The following is a 27,883-nucleotide window of genomic DNA, read 5'->3' as shown; positions in this document are numbered from 1 at the left end:
GACTTTCCAGTACATTGCTAGCAATAACCTAAATTGATTAGTATAACAACATCTACGTGGTGAGGGATGAAAAATGTATCTGTATAGATATCAATGAAAAATGGTATAAACAGTCATGTTATCTACAGATAAAAATAAAATCTGGTAACCCTCTTGGCCCTGAATAGTTTTATCTGTTGCATCCAAAGCAAGCTAATTGTGGATGAAGATTATGGTTTTTGTTCTGGTATATCCTTTGCTAGGATTGTAAGAGAACAACTATTTAGGGGGCTAAGCATTTTGAGAAGTTGGCTGTAATTCATTGCCTGGCATCATTTGGTGGCAATATGGGATTTCATTAAAACATAGGCTATGTGCTCTTAAAAACACAAAACAAAACATGTTTTTCTAGCGATCAAAAGTGTCCTTGAATCATTGAGATGGACATTAAAGCCACCTGTGAATCCCTTTACAAATTATTCCTTAGGTACCTTGTCTGAACTCTGGAGGGCCAATATTTTCAATAGAGGTAAAGAATACACACCCGCTTGCACTTACTTGTCCTTTTATAAATATAATTCTGAAAAAAGCAGAGTGAGAAATCTCACAATATTTGGGAACTGATTTTAAAGTCAATTGCGACCCAGAACTTTCCGGGTCTTTTTCGAAGCATATTTATTTCATAAAGCAATATCAAAGCCCGCAAAAAGAAGTCTTAAATAGCTGTATAATTCATACAGTAGTTATTTTAGATGTATCTGATAATGAATAAATATGAGTGTTATTCAAGAAATACATGGTAGTTAATATTTATTAAGGGCTTATTTTGTGATAATCACTATATCAAATACTTTATATAACTTATCTCATTTAATCCTGATAAAGGGACCAATGAGGTAATATCACTATCATTCTTATCTTTCACATGAGAGGACTGAGGTAGAGACAAGGAACATGAATTCCCCAAATCACATAGCTTACAAATTACAAACAGAAAAATTTGAATCCAGGTCATATGTTTCTGGAACTAGAGCTTTCTTCCAATATAGTCTACTGAAGAGCACAGGTGAGAATAAAAATAAATAATTTTAGTCAATGGGCAGGGTGTATTGCCAAGCTTAGACCTAACAGGGATACTCACGAGATATTTTATTTTATTTATTTTTTATTACATGGGCAGGCACTGGGAATCGAACCCAGGTCCTCTAGCATGGCAGGCAAGCATCCTTGCCTGCTGAGCCACCGTGGCCCGCCCTACTCATGAGATTTTGATACACATTTGATAATCCTTTGTGTGTGTGTGAAGGTTATTTATTGCTGTAACTAGCTTTAGATTTTGTCTTTTGTAGTAGAAGTAGGGAACATTTTTACTACTATTTGCTACGATTCTCAACACTATATAATTTTAAAAATTTTAATAGGTAAAATTAGAGAAAACTTAAATGTCTACAAAAATTAATTTTTCGACATTCTCATTTAGAATATCAAAGATCAAGAAACATATGTTAAGTGTTTAGTATATGCAAAGAACTATTTAAAAGCTTAGAATATAAAAAAGCATGATGCAATTTTTAATCTTGAGAAATAGCTGGAATATTGTCAAATTTCAAGTTACTGCATTAGGGATTTTCATAAAATTGAAGGTTCGATTGGGTAATAAACCTGAAAAGTTTATCTGGCAGTTTTGTTTTTTTTAAGAAATGCACCCACTTAAAAGTACACGGAGAATAATCAATTAATAATAATAGCGCTTCTGTTTAAAAACTGTGCTATTTTATATAACCACAAAACATTTTTTGCTAGTTGTGAAATTAGGATACCTGCCTTGATACGGCTTCTTCAATAGTAGAGTAATGTCACATTAACTAGGGATGCCACTCCATGAAAGGACATATTTTGATTTGCAAAACAATTTTTCTTTTCCACAACAAATATGAACCCCTCTTTCCCCACGCCACTGAAAAGTGATTATGAGGGGGGATTCGCAAGCATCAGTACCAGTATTAGCCAACACTTTCAAAATCAAATCTTAGCGATGCTTACCCAGATTTCCAGCACAGATTTCTGAAGCCTCTTTCTTTACCTACAAAGTTGCAGGTTTCAGAAAAATAATGCATAAAATATAGACCCCTCCAGATATTATCCTAGTAAAACCTTGTTCATTGGTGTGATACATTTGCTTACATTTGATGAAGGAACATTTTTATAATTTACTATTACCTAAAATTCATGATTTCCTCTAGGATTCACAGTCCTTTGAGTATATTTATTTAGTTAGTTAGTTATTTCAGTACCATGAATAGAACCTAAAACTTCCCCCCTTTAACCACATTTAAATATATACTTCAGGGGTGTTAATTACATGCTCAATGCTGTGTTACCATCACCAACATCCATTACCAAAATGTTTCCATCATTCCAAATAGAAACACTGCACAACTTCAGAATTACCCCCCATTTTGCTACCCCAATCCAAGCCTCTAGTAACCTACATTCTAGTTTCTGACTCTACGAATTTTCTTATTCCCTTTCCTATCATATCAGTGAGATCATAAAACATTTGTCCTAATGTGTCTGGCTTATTTCATGCAACATGAAGTCTTCAAAGTTCATCCATGTTGTCACATGTATCAGAATTTCATTTTTTTATGGCTGAAAAATATTCCACCATGCGTATATACCACGTTTTGTTTACCCATTCATCAGTTGATGATCACTTGGGCTGCTTCCAACTGTTGGTAATTTTGAATAATGCCGCTAGAAACAACTGTGTACAGGTATCACTGTGAGTCCCTGCTTTCAATTCTTTGAGGCTATAAACCTAGAAGTGGGAATGCCAGTTCATACGGTAATTCTATACTTAGCTTTCTGAGAAACCATCAAACTATCTTCCACAGCAGCTGCACCTTTTTACATCCCCATCAACAATAAATGAGTGTTACAGTTTCTTCACATCCTACCTAACACTTGTGAGCTTTCTGTTTGTTCTATATAATATGTAGTAGCCACTCATTATTCTCTCTTCTGCCAGTTCCAATCTGCTGTTGAAACCCTTCTGGGAATTTTTCATTTCAATTTTTGTGGTCTTCTACTCATGTAGTTCTCTCTGGTTCCTTTTTAAAACTTATATCTCTTTATCAAGATTCTCATGTTCATTCACTGATCCTGCTATCCTTCAGTTTGTTCTCTGGATTTTCCTTCATCTCCTTGAGCACACTGAAGACCGTTTGGGTACATCCATAGTCTTGTCTTTGTTGATGTTTTCTGGATTTTTACCCTCTTCCTTCAGCTGGACCATCATTTCCTATTTCTTTGTTTGACTTGTAATCTTCTGTTGTCTACTGTACATTTTAATAATTCAGAGCATTAATTCTTGGATTTAGTCCCGGTGCTGCCTATTTCTTGAATTTATATTCAGCAAGTGATATGCCCGATCTTCTTAAGTGTCAGCATCTAACAAAATCAAGTAAAGCAATGCAAAAAACCACTTTTCACAGCCTTTGCAAATTGGCTTTGCATTGGCTACTTCAGAGCTCAGCCTTCCCTCTCAAGAATATTAGCCCAAGGCGAATGCAAAGCTCAGAGATCCCCCTGCCTTCTTTTGGGCCTGTGTCTTGCCTTGAGTTTGTGCTTGCTCCTGGACTTAGGAATTCCTTTGTTTACAGGAATTTTAATGCCCCCTCTACTGTCTAGGAAGAAGAGCTTCTCCTCCTCATAGGTGCCTACCACTAGACTTAAAACAGGTAACCCTTTGTTCCGGGTTACTTTTACTGACTCAAGCTGCTTTCTCAGGAAGGGCAAATTCAGGGGAGGGGTAGTGGGAGCACGGACAGGGAAAAGAGACAGGATCCACAAAGGAAGCACCTGCCAGATCCACACTCCCCTCTAGAGAGAGTGAGGGAGGGGCCGGTAAGGAAGCCAGGAGCTCTTTCTCTATCTCTTTTTTTTTTTTTTTTTTTTTAAGGGAAGGAAAGACAGAGAGAAGGAAGGAAGGATGGAAGGAAGGAAGGGAGGAAGAAAGGGAAACATCTTTAAACATTTTCTTGTTTTATTATATTTTGTTTGTTTGTTTGTTTCTTACATGGGCTGGGGCCGGGAATCGAACCGGGGTCCTCCGGCATAGCAGGCAAGCACTCTTGCCCGCTGAGCCACCGCGGCCCGCCCTCTCTATCTCTTTGAAAGTGAAATTTCTTGATTTGGCACTTGCCAAGTAAATGTAGCCCTGTAACTGTTTTTCGCAGTTTTGAAGAAGGTAATATCTTTACATCTCCTTGCTGCTTTTGTTCAAAGTGGGATGGGACAATGCTCGCTCTTGGAGTCAGGCCCCTAGCCATTTAAAGTAGCTGACCATAAGCAGTGATCAGTAATCAGACCACGTACCCTGGCAAAAACAAGCTGCACCAGGAGCCAGGGCTGAGCAACTCACTGCCACAAGGCTGGAAATCTGTGTCTAGAGAGTGAAATCGACTGAGCTTTACTGCGATGTATCAGCTGGTTCCTCTAGCAATTCCCTGAATGCTGTACAATGTTCTCCTAGACTCTAGAGTTATACAGTAGCTGATTCAGATAGTTCCTGCCTGTTTAACAGTTGTTCCGGTGGAGGGAATGGTTTCTGGGACTTTCTAAACCCACCATCTTCCCCCAATCCCCTCTCCCGAACTTTCTTTTTAAAGAAGAGTACCATTAATAAATTACATTTTTATTTCAGATCTTAGTCAAACAAACACAATATGTTTTTCCACCCTTAACATAATTGGACAGCATATTTATGAACTGAACTTGGCTTGCTTTCTTAAATTGCACTGAGGTTTTTGGTTTTTGAAAATCTTCTCTGCCCCTTGAGAGTAAGTTATGGTAAGATATAAAGCTCAAAATATTTTCTTATTTTGCTGCCATCTGGTTTCAAACTACTTTGTTTTTAGAAAGGAAATTTCATTAGCTAAATGAAGAATTCAACGTATGCAAATTTAAAGTTGGTAGCAACTCACTGTTATCAATGCATCTACACTCAAAGAACAAAACTGCTGTAATCGTTTTTTGTTGTTTTTTTTTCCACCAAATAACTAAATGTTCGAAAGTCTCTGGAGCATAGGAATGATTCTTAAATGAAGGACTTATTCCTGCAATTCACTGAAAACCCAAGGGACTTATCAGAGCATAACTTGAGGTAATTTTAAAAATATTTTGAGTATGTCTTTTTAATTATGAAACATAACCAAGGGCAAAAGAACGGTTATCTTTCCTTGTCTGTCTTTAGTATTATAAAGAACCCATATAGCTAAAAAGCACCCACATTTCTATAACTCCCATGTGTAACATTTACATAGGTCCCAAATTTAAGTTTTTAATGCAAATTTATCAAGTTTTTTCTTTCCCCAACTGCACAACAGAAAGAACATTCATTCATTTTTTCGTTCAACATTAATAAGCCCCTTATACAATTGCAGGGTGTGGATTATCCACTGTAGCTATTGGAGGCTAGATTTAATGCATGTCACATGTAATCTCTTATTCCATACCAAATGTTCCTAAGGCATTAGTCTCTTTTTCATAACCACCCAAAATATACTCTCCCTCTCTCTGTGTATAAATGCAAATAGGAAAGTTTGTTTATATTAATATTAGGCATGTTCTATTTACTGCCTTAATTTAAACAAGAATCTTATAAAATTCCTAAAATGCATTAAAAGAAAAATTGGGATAATAATGACCATTTAGGCCTTCCTGGGTCCCCTATACTTCGCTCTCTTGGAAATGAGCAAAATGTAAAGCCCGCTTGTTTATCCTGATTGTTTCATGTCGATGTGTCCAGAATAACAGCATGTTATTCTGTTGGGCATTGACCTGCTCTCAAAAAGAACTCTTCATAAACGGGGTTTGGCCTGTAATTTTAGAAAGAAGAATGGAAATTACACTTGCAGTTTTGTTTTGTGAAAGTTTCCAGTGAGACGTCTCTGGTGAGCAGAAAGAAAAGGTTAGCATTTTTTAATATTCAAAATGATCAGTCATTCACTACTGTCATCTCCTGTGAACTACATAATGTCAATGCTGTCACAAAAGCAAAGCAGAAAATAGAAAGTCCTAACAGCTTTAATTCGGTGGAAAAAAAAAAAATCCCTGGAAGATTTTTTCACTCTTTAGAGCACTTTAGTTTTGTACAACATGCATTTTATAATTCTTAATTTATATTCAGCAACGATGCTTTCTCTGACTTTCAGACCTTACCCAGTTTCTCCATCTGATACTTCAAAGGGTTTTGTTGTTGCTGCTTTTTAGTGTAAAATAGGTGTTTTACAATTCATTCCTTCTTCTGATGCCTCAAAAAGGATGTGACTAACCTCGTAAAGATGAAGATTATTATTGCAAAATAATAATAAAACCTAATATCTACTGAATGCTGATTGAAGTTGCAGAAGCTACGCTGAGCATGCACTGCCCCATTTAATTCTTACAGCCCTTTAAACTCCAAACTGAGGCTTGGAAACATTAGGAAATTTGCCCAGACTACCAAGTAACTAAATGTAGGGAGTCTGGCACATTTTGTCAATCTTGAAGAACATAGAAATAACCACTAATTTATTCAATTATCCTGTTGATACTTCCTATCAGACTACTTAACCAAGGCATAGTATTACTACTATTAGACATAGTATTTAATGCAAACCAGAATGTTTTGATTCCTGACCTCAGGAACCTTACAGTCTAATGTGGAAGAGACATCATTAAATAAACTTGCAGTGTTATGATAAGGTACTTGCAGCAGTAGTGAAACTGACACAGTAGCTCTGAGAATATGAATTGGAATTATTTTATAATTAATTAACAAATGTTTTAAACTGTTATAGATTGTAAAGCCCTTAGAAAACCCATAAAAATGTTTATTTTGCCTTTAGGCACCATCATAAAATTATAAGAGTTGAAATGTATGTTACATAGTATTTAACTAGTGAAAATTTTCAGTAATTGGGCTTTTATTTTGGAATGGTGTGGGCACAGCCTAATTGCAACTGTGTTCATTTAAGGGACCCAATTTGCAGCAATGATAAAAAGCACGATGCTGAACAATAGTTATACTAAAAGAATATTAGTGTTTTGAGGATGAAAACTGAGTCTGATCACATATATACCTAGTAACTCAAATAAGCCAACTCAAGTGATGCATACTCTGTATTGTAAATTGAGTGACTGGCATCTACCTTTCATCTGTTGAAAAGTCTGCATCAGATATTAAATGCCAAAAAGTACTACTGGGAATGCAAAACTGAAAGTCCTTCAAAGCATGTGGACTACGAACCTGGTAAATTTCTGTAAAATGGTTTCAGGGTATGAAATTAGGGACTTCTCTCTAGATAACTGCCTTAGATAAGTGATTTACCTTTGTAATACAACAGACAACAGAGGAAGACAGCATCTCTCAGATCGGTGGATGTGACCTGAATGTCAAGCCAAGTACCAAGGCCAAAATGAAGTGAGAATTTTGCCAGCCATACCAAGGCTTTGAGGTTTTCCCATGTAAAGGTGATCTTAGGATCACTTATATGGCCTCTGGTTACTAAGTCCCTAGATGTAACACTATCTTAAATTCTGTGATAAAATGTTTCAGAAATGTGAAATTTTAAAATGCTGTGTTTCTTTATGCTCATTCAGTACAGTTGCTATAATTTCTATTTGAAGTTTTATCATTCCTATTAAATTGTGAATTTCTTGAGACTAAAAATTGGTTAGTACAATGACCAGCATGGAGTTGATGCTCAAAGCACATGTGTTGAATAAAACTGAATGCTTATTTCCTCATTTCAAAGTATCCTGTGTCTGTGACAGTTGACTTAAGACAGACAAGCCACCAATTTCACATTCACTTTCTCTATTGATATGTTCAAGGCAATGAAATTTTGCCTATCATGTTTCCTAAGACACAACAAATCAGTTTCAAAGACATTTTAACACACTCGAGAAAAGGAGACTCTGAGTTAAAGGTCACTGCTTTCATGTTAGGATTATTATTTTTCAAGACCTTATAGTCAACAATAGACTTGATACGATTTGCCACAATTCAAGCAAAAGAAAGTTATTACTGCCAGCCACCTTTAATTAAAAAATAGCATTGCAGCAATACTGTCTATATTATCATTAGCAAATAGAACTTTTAAATCATTTATAAGATTCAGGATTTTTTCCTTCTCCTTTCTCACTTCTCTAAAATGGCCCACTTTCTTACTTTTACATATAGGTCTCTAGAATCCGTCAGTGACCAAATTACCAAAAGTATAAATTAAAATCTCTACCATTTGGCTCTTATAAAATAAGTAATACTTGTAAAGCTTTCAAACTATTTACAGAAAGCAATTTTATATAAGTACTATCTCTTCTATGCTATTTTTAGTACATTAAGAAAACATCATTAAGGGTGATTTATTTCACTTTTGCTACAATAACGCTGTAATTAAAATCTGTCCCTTTTGCAAGTTAATTTTGGATATTCTAAAAAAAGGCAAAATTCTGTCTAATAAAAAAGCCTACTAAATATACGCCAAAAACAATGTTAATATTTTAGCTAAGCAAAATAAGCATGTACAACATAAGTATTACATCATATGCTGAATCAAGAGTTTGCCAACAAAATAGCCCCATGTGACTAAAACTGAATATACATAAGTATAAAGCCTATCCAAGATTAAACTAAACTTACACTGCTCTAAGTAAGGAACCCAAGTGATAGTAAATTCCAAAGGTAGATGATTCTTTCCATTAATGCTAGAGAAACTGGTAAAGAGTAACTTTTAAATTCTCATAAAACAAAAAGCATATCACTAATTGTCTAGATTAAGTAATAATCAGTTGAAATATGGACTGTAACTGTGGATGAAATAGGCAAGAGTACATAAAATGTATGAGTGGAGTGAAACTCGGACGGACCACCTTTGTTGTCTTGAGAATAAAGAGGTCATTTATAAGCGCTAGATTTTCCGCGCTACAGTGCAGAGAGGGACTCAGCACCTACTCACCAGAGGGTCTGCATCTTCAGCGTAGACGGTTGTGATTAGTGTACCCTTGACTGCGTCGGGGGCCACCATTCCTTTGTAGATGCGTTTACTAAACACTGGAGCATAATCATTCATATCCTGTAGAACACAACGAAGAGTTCAGTGGTTCCATCGAAACCAGGTTAGAGACATAGCTACGAAGCCCACTCCCTTTCTTCCTATCCCGCAGCCACTGCCATCCTTCCATCTCTCAGTTCCATGCCTCTTACTCAGCCTGGCACTGCAGAGGGAACTGCGAGATTTCTTACACAATGCAAACGGGTATCAATCAGCTAGAGGTCATCACCCACGAAAATACACTTTTTAGAGACGTAACTGATGCTTATGGTGAAAACTTTCTCTAAGATACTTCTAAAAGCATGGTGTAAAGTTTTCAACTTTGAAAACACAGAGGAACAAATTTACCTAAAAACATAAAAGTCTATGAGACCACTGTAGAAAAGTGTTTTTTGGTATTTTTTGTGTTGTTGCTTTTTAACAGCTGTTTATATTTCTGTTCAAACTATGAATTGTTTTATACATTTAGCATAATGCCATGATTTGAACATTTCAAATACAAACTGAAATATCCTTTGATGCAAAAAAAAAAATATATATATATATATATATATTCTCTGATGCTATTTTACAAGTGTAAAATGGCAAAAGGTTGTGTTTTACTGCGGAGCACGACAAAAATGGCACATAGGATTCTAGGCACTGAAAGATAGTTTCAAAGCAATTTATATGCAGTATCTTATTTTATTTTCACAATTGGAAGATAAGAGTGCATTGTTACTCACATAGTAACACTCATTAAATAAATATGTATCCATCACCTGCTATCTCTATGCCCAAAGCTAGTCACGGTGCTGACTCGAGAAGAAGATGCCCTTGCTTCTATGGCACTTAATTGCCATCTGACAGATAAAGACTCTGAGCCACTTATAGGCTAGTGACTTTGCCTAAATTCATCTACATAGCTGGCAGAACCAAAATAATAAGGCAAGTGCCCTGCGAGGAGGCCCTTTAAAAATTTTTTCTGAACCATTTTATCCTTCAGGGAGAATTTCATATCATTTTTTTATTAATAAATAATTCTTGTAGGCATGACTGATTTCTATTTTTTAATTTACTTTCTTATAATAATTGCACCCTGCAGTGTTTGAGCTACTTCAGGTCAAACATATTTGGGCCCAAAGCTAAATTCATTAATTATGCATTCATCCTCTCTAGGTCATCTTTTTCTCACATGCTATTGAAAACAAAGCAAAAAATTCTTCTCCTGAGTCTTTGATATTTGTTCTGATACAACAATTTTTTTGGTACAATGTAAATTGGAAATACACTAATTAACATATTGCAACCTCTGCTTTTACAAAGGAGTCAGGATAATTATCTATTACACTCAAACAGAGCTTGCTTTTATATTCACAATAGAGCTGACTTCAGAGGTGTGGATATGACTCAACCTGCAGACTCTAACAGGAAACAGGAGGTCTTGAACTATGAGCAAAACTGAAAAATAAATCGTTCCCACTGTTTTGACATACAACATTCACAATCTCTTCAATGAAAAAGACTTCCTTTATAAATTATAAACTTTAAAATCTGGATAAGTGAACAGTATAAGAAGTACTGGTTCTCTATACAAGGGCAGTGTAAGGTATTGATCTTGGGGTTCTAGCAGGGGGTAAATATATAAAACATTTGTAGGCCCATTTTCTCCTGCTTTTTCTAAGAATGCTAATTAGATTAATAAACAAATCTTACAAATTAGGGATTAAAATTGCCTGGCACCCCTAAATGATTGATATTATCCCCCCACCCTTTTTTTTGGTTTTTAGATGACAGTTAAAAGAATATATCAAAGCAGTTATTGTGGCAGTATATCTTTTGATGGCCTGGTGTGCCTATGTGGGGAGTTGCAATCTCTTATTGTGGTTAAAATGTGCAGGAGTTGCACACGGTTCTTCCACAATGCATTATTTCAGATGAAAAAATTTACTGAAGTGCAATGCCAACGAGTATAATCAATAGTTCATTATATTTATGCTCCAGGGATATCTGAAGAAAAATGTACATAAATCTGTTTCTGCACAAATCCTTTATTTGCAGTAAATTAAGGAAGGATAAACTCTTCTCTCCAAAAGTACATCTTTTTCTGTTGCTCACTAGAGGGTAGTGTTGGCAAAAAAGAAACATTTCCTCTTCTGTCCTTAACAATTTTATCAAGACTCATAATAGTTTGCTTCTTATGGTTATGCTTTTTGTTGATATGAATGAACATTAATTTTTGTGTTTCAAAAGACTATTCTGAAGGTTACCAGGGTTCTCAACTAGCATGATGCCATCCTCTTCTTAAAAACAAAATCATTAGACGAGTGAAGTTGCAATTAGTTTTCATATGTCAAACAATTGAAATTGCACCTGAATGTACAGTTAGCTGGCTAACAGGAAGAAACTATGTCTTTCATTTATTTATTCTTTAATTAAAGTCTATTAGTAACAGAGACCATTTCTACTTTCGAATTCTACAAAACAGATGTAAGGAATCTTATAATGATCACTTGCTTGTGAGTCTACAAATTAATGATACAAAAAATAAAAAGAAGAAAGAATAAAAATTTTTGATTTGGGGGAAATACAGGTGAAAAACTCTAATCAGTTATGGTCAAATTATCTTTATTTTAAAAACATGATGAAAATATGATATGTATGCACAATGCTGGCCCTTATCTTAAACTCTTAAACTCTCATGCATGCTCCATGAGGAAGTGGGAACCATTGGTGGGAACCAACGGGTGGAACAACTTCAGTTATTACTATACCATTTTCAAGCATATGTACTCCCTACCATGCGAACTGTTTGGCTGTCCTGCCCTCCAAAATCCCTTGAAGCTTATTGAGCTGATACCCTTTTCACTGATAGACCATACAGTTGAATTCTTTTCTGCCTGTTTCCAGTTCTGCCTTCTACTACCAGACACCCTCTATTTGTTTGCTGTCCCAGTCGCTGTTTCTCAAAATTTTTGCCTTCTGCTGGCTTTTTTTTCCCCTCTTTATTTCCCCACTTGTCCTCTTATCTTCTGACTTCTTTCCCTTCTCTTGCACTTCTGGAAATAGAGTTAAAAAAGATTCTATCTCCAGATAAGCAATTTTTTTCTGTTTTGAAAGGGGCACTCTTAAACAAAAATCTTCTACTTTTATCAACTGTTTTTCCCATCTTCATCAAAACTTACACTAGGAACTTCTTTCTTAGCTTCTAAAAATTTTAAAATTGTTCTTCTATTTTTGAATTTGGAACTATTCTGAATTCTTGGGGTTATTATATATTTGGTGTAGAAGTAATAAAAGTGTTGCATTGCCACAAACAGCAAAGACCACACAATGGTTCTCAATATCACAAATATCACTGGAGCTCCTACGGTGCAACAGGCACTACCCTAGAAGTGGGCATATGGTTATAGCCAAGAAAGGCGTGGTGCCTGCTGGCACTGAGAGATTAGTGACAAAAGCAAAAATTAGAAAAAAAATTCAAGTGTGATGAATGCTATGAAGGAGGCAACAGAAAAATGTGATGAGGGCATATAGCAAGAGGTCTAATGAAATTTAACATAGGCTGCACCTCAGTTGCCTGAATTAGTGCCTTGTTCACTCTTGCACTCTGACAGGCAAAACAGTCTTTCAAGATAGATGGAAAAATTTGAGGACAACCCTGTGCAATGTTAACAATCCTACTGATAGAGCACAGAATTCCATTCCTCATGTGGTTCACTTGTGTTGGAATATTAATATGGGGAGAAGGAAGTTGATAATTTTTAAGATTTATTTGCCAAACCATGACACCATGGTCATTGGGAGAATATGTACATTTCTGGGCCAGAATTCTTTTAGCATGTTTCAACCAACAATATCAATGTATTGCAGACTTTCTCAAATGGATATCATAATTCTCTATCTTTGTCTCTCTCTCTTTATCTCTATCACTGTCTCTATTTCTATACATATAGAAAATTTCTTTACTGTATGCCAGGCATAGCGATAGACCTGTTAAATGTATCATCTCAAGGTGCCTAAAATATATACTAGTTATCATTGTTGCTATTATTATTATTATATTTCAAAAATAAGGAAAAGGAAGCTTATAGTGATTAAATTGCTCATGGTTATCCAGCTAATAAAGGATAAAGCTATGATTCAATTCTGTTATATCAGTTTCTGAAGGCATGATTCTGGTATTTGGAGAGGAGGATAAGGGAGTCGGCAAAAGTCATCAGAAGGTTCTATGTAAGATGATGCCTATAGGATTTTCATTTGAAGAAATCATAGATAATTTAAAAAATCTCTTTCCAAAAGTACTTTAATGTTTTTTATTCTTTTAATTAATTACTGTATTTTTCATGGCAAAATAGCAAGCTTCTAAACTGTGGATAATGCAATGGAGGCTCAGGGCCCAGGCTCTTCCTCCAAATTCAGAGTAAGTTGCTGCATGTAGCCACCTACATGACCTGAACAGAAATTAAAGATCAACAGACCTCCTCATGGAGGAAAAGAATGTACAGATGGTATCGTAAACCATCTACTGTGTAAAGCATTAAAACTCCTCTCTCCTGAAATGTTGATAACACATTTCCAAATTCTTGTGTTATAGACCCTGGTGAAACTTTCTTCTCATGTCCTGTGGAATGCTTATAAGCTGCCCCTTGCACCCCTGTCTTTGCAGGGCAGTGACGTCATGAATAGCTGTCACTGGGAAAAATCATCTCCTATTCATAAATCCTAATAAAACTCATGTCTGACTCTGTGTCTAGACATTCTTTGGTCTTGGGGCTGCACCAGCCTGAGCACATCAGGCACTGGGTTAGAACGATTGGCAAGCCAGCCAGGAGACTGAAGAGTTGCCAACCCTAGCTGGCATGAGTCCTGGGAAGGAAGAATCTGAGGGGGAAATCCCAAATTGGCCTTTGTTGTCCATGTGAGGAGGGTTGGCTGCCCTCCTGCATAAATGGGGACCACCGCAAGAGTATGGGGATGCCCTGAAAACTCTGGTGAGGTTGCCAACTGTTTTGCAACAGACAGCAGGACAACTAAATTTTAGAGAAAAGAACACCAAGTAGCAGTGGCCATCGCTTCGACCCTTTTAGGAGCCTTATGTATGGCCACAGAAGCTGAACAAGTGGCAAAAATAACAGCCTACTAGTTAGAGGAGGAATTAAAACTGGAAAGAAAAAACAGAACTGGAAAGAGATACATGCCTTGCCCAGGAGAAATAAAAGACTCTGACTGATCACCTGGATTGAGTGGATGGCCAGTTAGAGACCATCTGCATGAAAAGATATGCCTGAGTCAGACGCCATAAGTTACCTTGGGCTAGAGTTTGGTGGATTTTAGCTCCTCCAGGATGGGAACCCAAAGGGTGGGCCCTTCTCAGAAGAAGGGGAGGAGAAATGGGAGGTGAAGGAGGATGAAGACCCCTGGTGGGTGCCCCCCATAATACAATAGAAATGGAAAGTGTCACAAAAGGGGTTCAGCAATTCCAACCTCCTGAGCAGAAATTACACATTACTATGAGAGATTATACCACTACCAAATTGGGCAATTTAGGACAGTGGTATAGACAAAACCAAACAACCCTATCCAATTGGTTTCTGAGGTTATTGAACACTGAACAGAGGGATAGTGTTTTCTGGAGTGAGATGAATAAGTTGGTATCTATTACAACCTACCCTTCTGGTATGACAATGCTTGTTTGCTACCTCACCTGATGCAGAAAATACCTCCTTTTCAGTATGGCTGATAGATGGGTGTAAGACTGCGTGGCCTAATGAAGTCAATATGCCACACAATGTCTGCCCCCACCTTGGCAAAATATGGAGGAGCTGCAAGACATTTAAAGGTGCTAGGAATGAAACATGCCATTTATGCCTTGGCTGTCACAGGTTCTGACACTGAAGCTTTTACTGTAGGAATGAAAGATTGCACACTGCCCCCAACCATTACTATGGGTCTGCCTCTCATGTTTAGCCCAAGTTCACTAGTAGGACAGCTCATCCTCCTTGCCAATCAAGCTATAGCTGACCTCAGAGAGTTGGAGAAGCTGCAGAAAACAGGCAGGAGTAAAGGCAATGGGAAAGGCTCCCCATGAGCATGAAGGCCCTAATCGGGTATTGCACAAGCAGATGTGGATGGATCTCAATGCTGCAGCCACAGAGTTAGGGGCCATAGATAGACAACCAAATCCAGTCCTGGTAAAACTATAGAGCAAACTAAAGACCAAAAATTTACTAAAGTGAGCTCCCAAGCTCCCTCGGGAGAAAGGAAATCAGGAAAGAAATCACCGTTCAGAGCCCAAGCCTGGGAGCCCTCTACTCCCCTGGAAGAGACTTGGCTAGTCCCTTTCTTCTTCCATAGGGGGGAAGTTGAGATCCCGAGGTACAAAGAATAGCCGGGGACCCCAAGGATTGGAGGCCACATGTAGAATTAACCATCTGCTGGCCCTCTACTCACCAGCAGCAAGTGTCTACAGTAACAGATGCAGGAGCTGAACTTACCTTCATCTATGGGAATGCAGCATGATCCCACAGGCCAGTATTGGCTATAGATGATGGGTAGGGCAAGAGGGGCAGGGTATAATGCAGGCAAAGTGGCAAGTGGTATAGTCTAACTTTACATATTGGGAGTGTGCTCCCTCAAATACATATGATTTATATTTCCCCTATACTGCAATACATTTTAGGAAGTGATCTTCTACAGAATGCCATGTTGCAGACCAGCATTGGGGAATTCTACTACATCCAGTATAGGGTAATTAAAGCTGGGAGGATGAACTAAATGATCCATGAATAAAGGTACACAAACCTTAAAGGGTCATAACTACAAAACAATATAAACTTCCTGGAGAACACCAAGGAACCTCAGAATCTATCAAAACTTGAAATGCAGGGGATATTAATACCCACTTGTCTCAGTCTGTCAAAGCTGCCAGAATGCAACACACCAGAGATGAATTGGCTTTTGATAAGGGGATTTATTTAAACATTTATATTTATTCAGAGGAAATGTAATCAGCCATAGATGAATTTCATATACTGATGACTTAAGTCAACAGAAGCAGAATGGGGCATTATCACCTGAACCTAACTACCACACTACCCATAGTCCTTTCAATAGTCCTGCATGGCCAGTACAAAAGCCTGACGGAACATGGAACATGACAAGATGATCATTAATTAAACAAAGTAATACCACCATTGTATGCCACTGTTCCAAGCATTTCTGATATCTTACAAGAGATTCGTATCAAATAATGTCAATATCATTTTGTATTGGATTTTACTAATGCTTTCTCTAGTATCTCCCTAAAATCAAGCCAGATTGCATTCCCCTTTACTTGGGTAGGCCAACAATGGGGTTTTACTCTGCTTCCCCAAGGCTATGTACATAGCCCAACTATCTACCACATCTTGTGGCAAAGGATTTGGCTGAGTGGAAAAGTCCTGCAAGTGTAATTCTCTTTCATTATATTGATGATGTCATGTTAACCAGTAACCCTCTTTCAGAATTAAAGGAAGCCTCAGGCTTACTCATTGTTCTCTCACCTTGAAAGTCAGGGATGGGAAATCCATCAGGGCAAGCTACCAGGCCCTGGCTATTCTGTCAAATTCTTGGGTGTTGTATGATTATGTAAGAAAAAAACCGATACCTTCTGCTGAAATTGATAAGATCCAATGTTTCCTTACATCACAAATGCCAAAACAACTAATGGCTTTCTTGGGGTTGTTAGGGTATTGAAGACCTTTTTTTCCTCACTTAGCCCAATTGTTAATACCTTTTAATGCTTTGATTGGGAAAGGCCATCCCTGGGAATTGAAGACTCACAACAATCTTTTGAAAAGCAAAAAGGACAATAGCATAGGTCAGTTATTACTGTGGGAACTGCTGTCACTGAACTGGAATCCTTAAACACAATGGGGATGATTGGATCCCAAGTTGGCAGAAGCCATGTGGTGACAGTTAATCCCCATAGACCAGATGGACGTGACGTGACCACCATAATGTACATCAGACTCAAAGCATCAGTCAAAATAATCTGATTCACAGAGACTTGTGGCATTGGGGAACCTAGAAGTAAAGTAGATGGGCAGCCTACTAAACTCTTTTTTTGAGCTGTATAAGCAGAAGAATTCTAGATCAAGTGAACATAAATATAACGAATTACAAAAATAGAGTCATGGCCCCTTAATCAATTCCCAGACTTGAGACAGTTTTGGTCAAATGAGGGGAGGGTTGGGTATCCTTTGGGAAGGATGTTTTTATACTGCCCAAAATTTACACTGTTAACCTTCCCAGTCTTCCCCAAGGAGATCTATAGCCTTTGACCAAGGTGACTGTGCAGTTGGGAAAAGGAAATGATGAGATATTTCAGGGATTACTGGACACTGGCTCAGAAGTGACAGTAATTCCAAGAGACCCAAAATGTCACTCTGGTCCACAAGTCAGAGTGTGGGTTTATAGAAGTGAGGTGATCAATGAAGTTTTGGCTCAGGTCCATCTCACAGTGGGTCCAGTGGACCCCCAGACCCATTCTGTAGTCATTTCCCCAGTTCCAGTATGCATAATTGTAATCAACATATCAGCAACTGGCAGAATCCCCAGAATCCTCTGACTCATGGAGTGAGGGCTATTATGGTAGGAAAGGCCAAGTAGAAGCCACTAGAACTACCCCTCCCTAGCAAAATAGTAAATCAGAAACAATACCATATTTCTGGAGGGATTGCAGAGATTAGTGTCATTCTTAAGGACTTGAAGGATGCAGGGGTGGTGATTTCCACCACGTTCCCATTTAATTCTCCTATTTGGCCTGTGCAGAAAACAGATGGAATTTGAAGGATGACAGTGGATTATCATAAATTTAACCACTGGCTGTTGCCTCCAATTGCAGCTGCTGTTCCAGATGTGGTATCATTGCTTGAACAAATCAACACATTGCCTGGTACTTGGTATGCAGCTACTGATCTGGCAAAAGGTTTTTCCTCAACGGCTGTCAGTAAAGACCATCAGTTTGCATTCAGCTGGGCAAGGCGAGCAGTATACCTTCACTGTCTTACCTCAGGGGTATATCAACTCTCTAGCCTTATGTTATAGTCTTGTCCACAGGGACCTTGATCATTTCTCCCTCCTAAAGGACATCACACTGGTCCATTATATTGATGATATCAAGCTAATTGGACCTACTGAGCAAGAAGTAGCAACTGCTCTTGGCTTTTGTAAGGCATTTGTGGATCAGGGGATGGGAGATAAATCCAATGAAAGTACAGGGGACTTCCATATCAGTGAAATTCCTAGGTGTCCAGTGGTGTGGATAATTTGAAATATACCTTCTAAAGTGAAGGATAAGGTATGCATATGGTCCCTCGTATGCCCAAAAAAGAGACACAATGCCTACTTGGCCAGTTTAGATTTTGGAGATGACATAGTCCTCATTTTGGTGTGTTATTCCAGCCCATTTACCAAGTGACCAGAAAAGCTGCTAGTATTGAGTGGGGACTGGAACAAGAGGAGGTTGCTGTGCAAGCTGTTATGTCACTTGGGCCAAATGATTCAGCAGATCCAATGGTGCTGGAAGTGTCACTGGTAAATAGGGATGCTGTCTGGAGCCTTTGGCAGGCTCCTATGGGAGAATCACAATGCAGACCCTTAAGATTTTGGAGCAAAACCTTACCATGCACTGCAGATAACTACTCTCCTTTTGAGAAACAGCTTTTGGCCTGCTACTAGGCCTTAGTAGAGACTGAATGCTTAACTGTGGGCCACCAAGTTACCATGAGACCTGAGTTGCCTATAATGAGCTGGGTGTTGTTTGACCCTCCAAGCCATAAAATTGGGCATGCACAGCAGCACTCCAGTATAAAATGCAAATGGTATATTAGAGATAGGGCTTAAGCAGGTCCTGATGGTATAAATAAGTTACATGAGAAAGTGGTCCAAATGCCTCTCCTGCCACATTACCTTCTCTTGCGCAGACCAGAGCTATGTCATTTTGGAAACTTCCTTACAGTCAGTTGACTGAGGAAGAGAAAACAAGGCCTGGTTTATAGATGGTTCTGCACAGTATCCAGTAACCACCCAGAAGTGGACAGCTGCAGCACTACAACTTCATTCTGGGATGTTCTTAAAGGGCAGTGGTTAGAGGAAATCCTCCCAGTGAGCAGAATTTCAAGCAGTGCACCTGGCTGTTCATTTTGCTTGGAAGGGGGACTGGCCAGAGGTGCATTTGTAGACTGACTCATGGGCTGTTGTTAATGGTTTGGCTGCATAGTCAGGGACTTGGAAGAAGGATGATTGGAAAATTGGTGAGAAAGAGGCTTGGGGAAGAGGCATGTGGATAGACCTTTCCGAATGGGAAAAGAACTTGAAGATATTGGTGTCCCAGAGGGAGAACTCAGAGGGAGAACTCAGCAGAGGGAGAACTCAGCAGAGGAAGGTTTTAATAATCAAGAGAATAAGGTGATCTGGCCTGTGGATACAAGTCATCCTCTTTCCTCAGCCACTTTTGCCATTGCCAATGGACTCAAGAACAAGTGGCATGGTGGTAGGGATGGAGGTTATATATGGGCTCAGCAACATGAACTTCCACTCATCAAAGTTGCTCTGGCTACAGTCACTGTGGTGCATCAAATCTGCCAGCAGCAGAGACCCACGCTCAGTCCCCAAAATGGCACCATTCCCCAGGGGATCAGCCTGTGACCTGGTGGCAGGTTGATTACATTGGACTACTTCTATCATTGAAGGGGAAGCAATTTGTTTTACTTGTAATAGACACATACTCTGGACATGGGTTTGCATTCCCTGCATGCAATGCTTCTGCAAAAACTACCATACATGGACTTACAGAATGCTTACCCATCATCATGGTATTCCACATAGCATTGCTTCTGATCAAGGAACCCATTTCACAGCAAATGAAGTACGGGAATGGGTACATGCTCATGGAATTATCTGGTCTTACCATATTCCTCATCATCCAGAGCCAGCTGGGTTGATAGACCGGTGGAATGGCCTTTTGAAGACCCAATTACGATGTCAACTAGGTGACAAAACCTTGCAGGGGTGGGGCAGTGTTCTTCAGGAGACTGTGTCTGCTTTGAATCAGCACCTACTGTGTGGTGTGGTTTTTCCCATAGCCAGGATTCATGGGTCCAGGAATCAAGGGGTGGCACCACTCACTATGATGCCTAGCAACCAACTAGGAAGATTTTTGTTTCCTGTCTCTGAAACCTTAAACTCTGCTGGCCTACAGGTCTTAGTACTTAAAGGAGGAGTGCTCCTTCCAGGAGACACAATGATTATACTGAACTGGAAATTAAGATTGCCACCTGGCCAGTTTGGGCTTCTCATGCCACTGAAACAACAAGCATGAAAAGGGATTACTGTTCTGTCTGGGATGATTGATCCTGACTATCAAGGGGAAATAGGACTGCAACTCCACAATGGAGCTAAAGAAGAGTTTTCCTGGAATACAGGAGATCCCCTAAGTCGTCTCTTGGTACTACCATGACCTGTTATTAAAGTCCATGGAAAACTATAACAACTCAATTCAGACAGGGCTACCAACGGCCAGAAACTTCAGGAATGAAGGTCTGGGTCACCCTACCTGCCAAAGAATCATAGCCAGCTGAAGTACTTGCTGAGGGTAAAGGGAACATGGAATGGGTAGTAGAAGAAAGTAGTGATAAATATGAACTAAGACCACGTGACCAGTTACAAAAACAAGGACTATGACTGTATGAATATTTTCTCCCTGTTTTGTTATGAGTATGTTTTCATTTGTACATAAGCAAATATCTTGTTCTCCTCTTATTCTATGCCATAAGTTATATTGTTCATGTTATAGTATTTATGTCGTAGGATATGAAGTTTAAGACTTAATGTTACCTAAGGACTTATACCCTATTCTGGAGAGATGTAGCGTGTTTCTGGTTGTATGCAGTACTGTTGTTTATTATTAGGTGAAACATACACCTGTTATTGTGTTCTATTTGGAAATTAAGCTTGTTTTTAGGTGATGTGTATAGCTGCCAAGTTGACAAGTGATGGGTGTGATGGTTAGGTTCTGGTGTCAACTTGGTCAGATGATTATGCCTACTTGTCTGGTTAGGCAAGCACTGGTCTAGTCATTGCCACAAAGGTATTTCATGGCTGGTTGATCAAATCATCATTCAGTTGATTGAATCTGTGGCTGATTACATCTGTGATCAACTAAGGCGTTTCCCATAACAAGATAATTCAATTAGCTGAAGGCTTTTTAAGGAAGAAGAGAGACTCTTTCACTGCTTCTTCAACCAGCAAGCCTCTCCTGTGGAATTCATAAAGACCCTTCATTGGAACCGCCAGCTTCACAGTCTGCCCTATTGATTTTGGACTTTTCCCTTCCCGTGGTTGCCTGAGACATTTTTATAAATCTCATATTTACAGATCTCTCTTGTTGGTTCTGTCTTTCTAGGGAACCCTAACTAAATGCAACAATTAAGACTGAAATCCAACTACCATCCTATAATAAGACCAAGGCTTACATCTTCTCCCTCATATGGGAACAGGTGAACAAGCCCTGGTCTGTATTGGGGCACACTGTATATGATGGTTTAGGGTTGCTGATGGCAGAAGCTGTAACAAGAGACCATGTTGTCCCTGTCTGTACGAGAAGAATTGATGGAATTCATGATGCAGTGTGGCTGCCCCTTGAGTTATGTAATTTTACTGTTAAATGACAAAACAATAATCATTTACACTGGCAGAATCTCTCCAACAAACATGGGACATATCCTTTCCCTAAGGGACAGCTATGGACCTGATGGCATTATGGTCAGCCCTATTCACCCCATAACTGGACAAGACATTGTACCTGGGGACAGGCCTATGTCCCTACTACCTTGATGACTCTTTATCCCATACCTGCCTTGAATTGGGAATGGTTAAAGCTAGACATAGAATACAATGCATTCCCTGGTATTAGTATCCTTTAGCCATTATTGCACCAAATGAAACTGCAATAATTAATGAAAAACATGTGGTAGCTTTAGCCAATCATATTTCCCAAGGACTTAATGATTCCCAAATACCTATATCTTTGCTAAATGAAGACATCACATACCTTGGAAAGGTGGTTTTACAAAATAAAAGGGATTTAGATATTCTCACTGCAGCTCAAGGAGGCACCTTAATTAATGTGTAGTGCTATGGATATATACCTAATTATTTACACAATATTTCACAAGTTTTAAATCATGTGCAAGAGCACATACATAACATTGATCAATTATCAGCAGGGCCTTTGTCTAAACTGTTTAATTACCTTTCTTGGCCATGGTAGTATCTCTTTGTAGGGTTGTTATCCAATACATCAAGACTTCCCCCAGTGTGGTGGCAGCCAACTCAACATGGTGGAGCTAGTGGCTAGAGCAATGATGGCACTTGGGTGTGGCAACAGAGGTTATTGGGAAATGTCAGCAGTGCCCAGCCCTCAGTGGTATCAACCAGGCTTGTCAGTAGCCATGATCCTACTGGGGAGCAGTTCAACACTGGGGACTTGTGGCATAGTAAGTCTGGTCTTGTTTGCCTTGGCAAGCAGGAGAAGAATATGATAATCAGTAATTGGTAAAAGGACTTATTCATATGTATGATTAAGTTGCTTTCTGGGGACTTCTGGAAACTAGTGGGTGATATTTGGGGAGCTATAAGTGAGACCCATAGAAATGTGAATTATTATTACTGTTTGTGAGATACTATTTTTAACTCAGGGCATGCACACATTTGTTTCCTCTAGCTTGGTTCTTTGGGGGAATTATATTTAAATCATAATAATCTGGAATAGCAGAGTATGAAGGTATTTTAAGAAACTCTCTGACTCAGTCTCATTACATACTTTCCCTGATGTATTCACATTCTTTAAAGTTTATGGAGAATATATTAGAAAGAACATACTGACAAGAAACTGACAATGCATAATTGAATAGAGGGAAATGTCTGAAGGCCTCAAAGCAGAAGCAAAATATTTCCTCCAGGTCAAAGAACCCAAAGGAATAATCAATCAGCAAGTGGTTAAAAAAAACAAAAAAACAAAAAACACAATAATCAACCTATTATGTTAAAGTCCCATGAGTTGGTTCACTGAAATAATTTTTTATCCAAATTATTCTCTCCAGAACAGGGGAAAGAGGGGTGCTGTAATTCTTAAGTGTCCATTGTTTCTGCTTTGTTTGTCTCCTGGACTACCTCCTGGTCTCTCAAGCAACATCTCCTTTAACCACATAAATACCAGCGTTCCATGAATACTGTCAAAATAGAGAATCGGTGGTGCATTGCTGTCTCCCTGTATTGGGTGATTTGAGAAATGCTGCCTTGGTACTGAGCATTGAGTTTCCATCTGGAAAAGCTGTCCTCTTTCTTATTTTCTATGGAGTAGGAGCATTTCTTTTCTTCCAGCAGCTGGAAACTTCTCCGAAAGAGAAGGTGCTAGCTCCATCTTCCAGGACTCGTATTTCACAATGGCTCTGGCCCATGCATATTGTCTTTCATTTCTGATCCAATCACTTGTGTATTACCACACATGGCACCCACTGGGATAGGCCAACACAACCAGCAGTGAATCCAGTCTCCTTCCCTCAGATTATCTCCCTCTCTCTTTCCTACTTCTGTGTAGTCATTTTTTTTTCCAAAATTAAATCAGCAAAATGAATTAATGTTTATCTTGGACAAGTCCTTTATACTTCTTTCAATGCTACCCAGTATCACATATCCCTTTACATGTTTGCTTTGTATTCAGCTTTCAGTTTACTATAGAAAACAGATCTTTTCTTTCTGTGTATATATATAAATATAAATATACATATATATATATATATATTTGTATACTGTATGGTGGGGGTCACATTTCATTCTTTTTCCATGTGAGAATCCCCTTATTGCAGCACCATTTGTAGAATTTTTGTTGGGAAGTGTGTGGGCTGGGAATCAAACCAAGGTCTCCCACAAGGCAGGCGAGAATTCTACCACTGAACTACCTTTGTACCCTCTCTTCTGTGCATTTGTTCATTAAATATTACAACTGAGTTTATAAGGCCACTCTTCTTTCTAGATTTCACTTTTTAAAACTGTTTAGAATTTTATTTTTATTTTACAAGGATTTATCGATCTCACCTAAATTACTATCAACAAAGATTTAATTATTCTGGGTTTTTATTGAAGATAAAATAAAACAATAAAAGAGGCTTTGTTTTCTCATTTTTATACAAAATCTTTGCAAAATGATACATTATTTATATGATCATAACTAGTTTTGTTTTGGATACTAGACTCAACACTGAGAAAGCTCTTTTCAGGTGTCTAAGATAAACTCTATTTTCTTTCTAGTATGAAAATATTTCTCCTTTCAAATATTACTTTAATATTCCCTCTTTTGCTCAATTTAAAAAAGGTTTGATGGGCTAGATGCTAAGCAGTTGATATATATTTTTCTTCTTTACAAAAAAATTATGATTCTACTCATTTTCAAAGAAAGATCTTCATGATGCTTTCCTTGTGCTGACTGTTTCTGGTATAAACATTTTTCATCAAATACTGTGCAATTATGTTATCAGTAAAACAGCTTGTCAGCACTGCAAGAAAATAGATGGTTAGCAGAATATTTGCTCAGGGAAGGTTCACATTTTTGGAGTAATGAGAACTTTACTCTGTTCTTTACTTCAAAAGAAACAAGTATAATATTTTTATGGGCCTCAATAGTATATAATAGAGTTTTAAAGTTCTGTTTTTGATAATCCCACCCTGAGTATATAGGAGAAAGAAAGCAAGTGTCAACTTATATTTGGGGAAATTTCCTGCAAATTTTCTTATGTATAGTAACCTTGTAAAAGAAGAGAAAGCATCATTGAATATGTCTAGGATTTAACGTTGCTTTTATTTTAACTGTGCAATAAATCATATATAACTTTCTGAAGGTCAGCAAGATGTGAACCAATGGAGTGGACTTCTCTAAATAAGATAAAGCAACTGGGTCAATAAAAATTAGACCAATATTCTCCTATTTCTGAAGAAGAAATAAGCCCATTCATGCACCCCTCCTTCCCAGATATGTATGTTGATGCCTTGGGGGAGACAGAGCAGACTGATATTAAAAGAAAGGGTGGGCAGGAAACAGGGAGAACATGGCTACCAACTCCCAGAAAGAGAATGGGGTATATTTAGTGCACATTGTGTTTGTTTAGATTGTGGTTCTGGATACAACTTCAATGACTTCTTCCATCAAAACAAGCCAATGCAATGAAACCAAACTGAATCCAGAAGTGGCCAAATCAGATACTATGAGCATTTATAACCACCAATTTTCAACTATATTCATTCTGAGAAAGAAGTCTATACCATTTCAGTACCCATCTTTGTTATGGGGAGAACAGCAGGGCCACTGATTACAAGTCTATTCTTCCTTTCTTCATCTAAAACAGTCAATAAATGGTCCATTTTCCTATTTGTAATGTTTAAGATGTTCAATTCTACCAAACCATGTAGTTAGGCAAGGGTAGACCAGAGTAAGACGACCTAAACTTTTCACTTAATCCAAACCCCATTTTACTGCATTTAATTCATTTAGACCACATCTCAATTTAGTCCTTTCATCTATTACTTATTATACCATCTTCAAGACCACCAATATTATCATGTCCCTTAAATGTTTTTGTTAACAGAAAGTGGCTTACCACACTCTTGTGGAAAAATAGTATTTCAAAATGCAAATCACTCTCCCCCAGGTGCTCCAAGATTTTGTATGGTCTCTTTTTCTCTCCCCCAGGCTATTAGAGCACTGAAAATCATTGGCTCAGCAAAGAATGGTATAAAGGAAAGGCAAGTTACTCAATAACAGGGTTTGATAGTTCAAATTCTGAAAAGAATTTACCTCTGAGTAAAATGTTGAGGCATTAAAACAAGTTTTTCTACCCCCTGAAAGAGATAAATTTCTCTGGATAGAGGGACACAAAATAGAAGAAGGACACAAAATATGAGAAAGAAGCAACTCAGATACTGAAAAACTCTCTAGACAGGTTTAGTGCATCTGAGAGTGGAAAGGATTTGTGTTCTCCTTTCCAAGGGTAGTTTAAAGGAGACAGTAGGATTCCAGGGAAGAAATGACAGCAATGTATGTGCCAGCAGACAGGAACAGACTAAGTGTAAAGAAAGGGCAGCAGGAAAATGAGTGTTGTCCCAACTGATTATCCAGAAGAATGTTGGACCCAAAGATCTATGGTCAAAAGCATTAAACTACATGATAGTTTACTCTATTTACTCTAATTACATATTGATGAAATCTATAATAATTCTTTCATGTTTTCACAACAACTTCTAATTGTCTAAGAAATGTAATAGCACAAATCTAGTTATTTATCAGTTAGACAAAGATTCAAGTGAAGTGATGATTTCTCATTTCATTATTTATACACTTGTAGTTCCCTATAAGACGAGCATTGTAGGAAAGTTACCTTTGACTGTGCTCATGATATAACTCTGTGTACATATAACCCTCTACTGAAAGCAGACTTCAAGAACAAGAGTAAGCCTCGGAATCAACATTTCTCTAATTCTAGGCACAATGCATCTGCACTTTTCTGCAGTAGCTAACAAGTACCAGCTGATTGGAAATCCTTAGTAATTTACTTGAAGTAAATTCTGTTAAACAGCTCACCTCAAATACTCTATACACTGTAATGCTAGGCAACTCAAAAAAAAAAAAAAACATTTAAAGGAACTAATGGGAACAAGCACAACTTGAAAATGTAATAGCACCAAAGTTTAAATGAATTTAGATACCTATGGTTTTCTGCAAGATCTCCAGGATCAGATAACATAACAAATTGAAGAACCAAATAGCTTTGATCCCATTTAAGTATTATACATTTCAGATGTTACACGATGACTGCAAAAAGTACAAATAATAGCACTGTTATTATTTATAGACCAAGGAATGGTTGTCAAACATTGTGCTCCAATCCTACCATATGAACTTATGACTAGACAGGAATTCAAAATTTAGATATACTTCTAACATTTTTTTTTACATGGAAACTGTCTCAATCATCACCTGGTAAAATCTGAGCCATAATTATTAGTCATATATTTTTGATACAATATAGCTTTATTTGTGAATAAAATATGAATCAAAATGTCTACATCAAAAGTTAAATTGCTTCACTTAATTACTTCCATTCATCTATTTTTTTCAGAGATTTGTTGAAACTTTCCATATGCTTCTTTAAAGTGCATCATTTATCACGGGGTTCTTCAGTCTCCTTTCCCTTACTTCATATCTCCTTCTTTCTTTCAATCCCCCTCCCCTTCTTTCTTTCTCACTCTCAGTTTATATCCTCCATGGGCATTTCTTCTTTCTGACAAGCTCTGTATTTTTAACCATTCAAACCCTAGTCAGGTAACAGAAAACTACTTTCGAAGAACAGTTTCAAATTTGTATTTTTTTCCCTGATAGGAAATAGAAACTTTTTTTCAATATATCAAGATTATGAATTTTTTATTTTATTTCACATTAGAACTAAAGGTCATTTAGGTCAGTTTTTTTCTTTTAGTACCATACTTATTTAGTAAAGTAATCAAGGGTTATTTGCATGTGTTTATTTGTAATTGAAGGATTTTTTCAACTTGCTGGATCTGACATCCAGCATCAGAATCATCCATGTGTTTCCAAATTTCTTTTGTCTATGGTACATCCTGGAAGCATCCTCCTTTGGGGAATGAGCATAGTAGGACTATGAAAGTTTAATATACAGTCTAGTTGGTCCTTTCACACATTAATATTTGAAGACTGATAAACTAACATG

General features: G+C 37.8%; 1 protein-coding gene across 1 annotated transcript in view; it reads right to left on the bottom strand.

Annotated features, from left to right (window-relative positions):
* Positions 1-27,883, bottom strand: part of PCDH15 (protocadherin related 15) — a 1,748,268-nt gene that overhangs the window by 155,987 nt on the left and 1,564,398 nt on the right. Inside the window, exon 23 of the mRNA XM_077125289.1 lies at positions 8,985-9,101. Within this exon, the coding sequence (XP_076981404.1) occupies positions 8,985-9,101 (117 nt within the window). The remainder of the gene's footprint in view (positions 1-8,984; positions 9,102-27,883) is intronic.

Source organism: Tamandua tetradactyla, chromosome 13 (genome assembly GCF_023851605.1).
Source record: "Tamandua tetradactyla isolate mTamTet1 chromosome 13, mTamTet1.pri, whole genome shotgun sequence".
In the NCBI taxonomy this organism is placed as follows: Eukaryota; Metazoa; Chordata; class Mammalia; order Pilosa; family Myrmecophagidae; genus Tamandua; species Tamandua tetradactyla.
The sequence above is the reverse complement of the archived record's forward strand: the minus strand, read 5'-3'. Positions and strand labels throughout refer to the sequence as shown.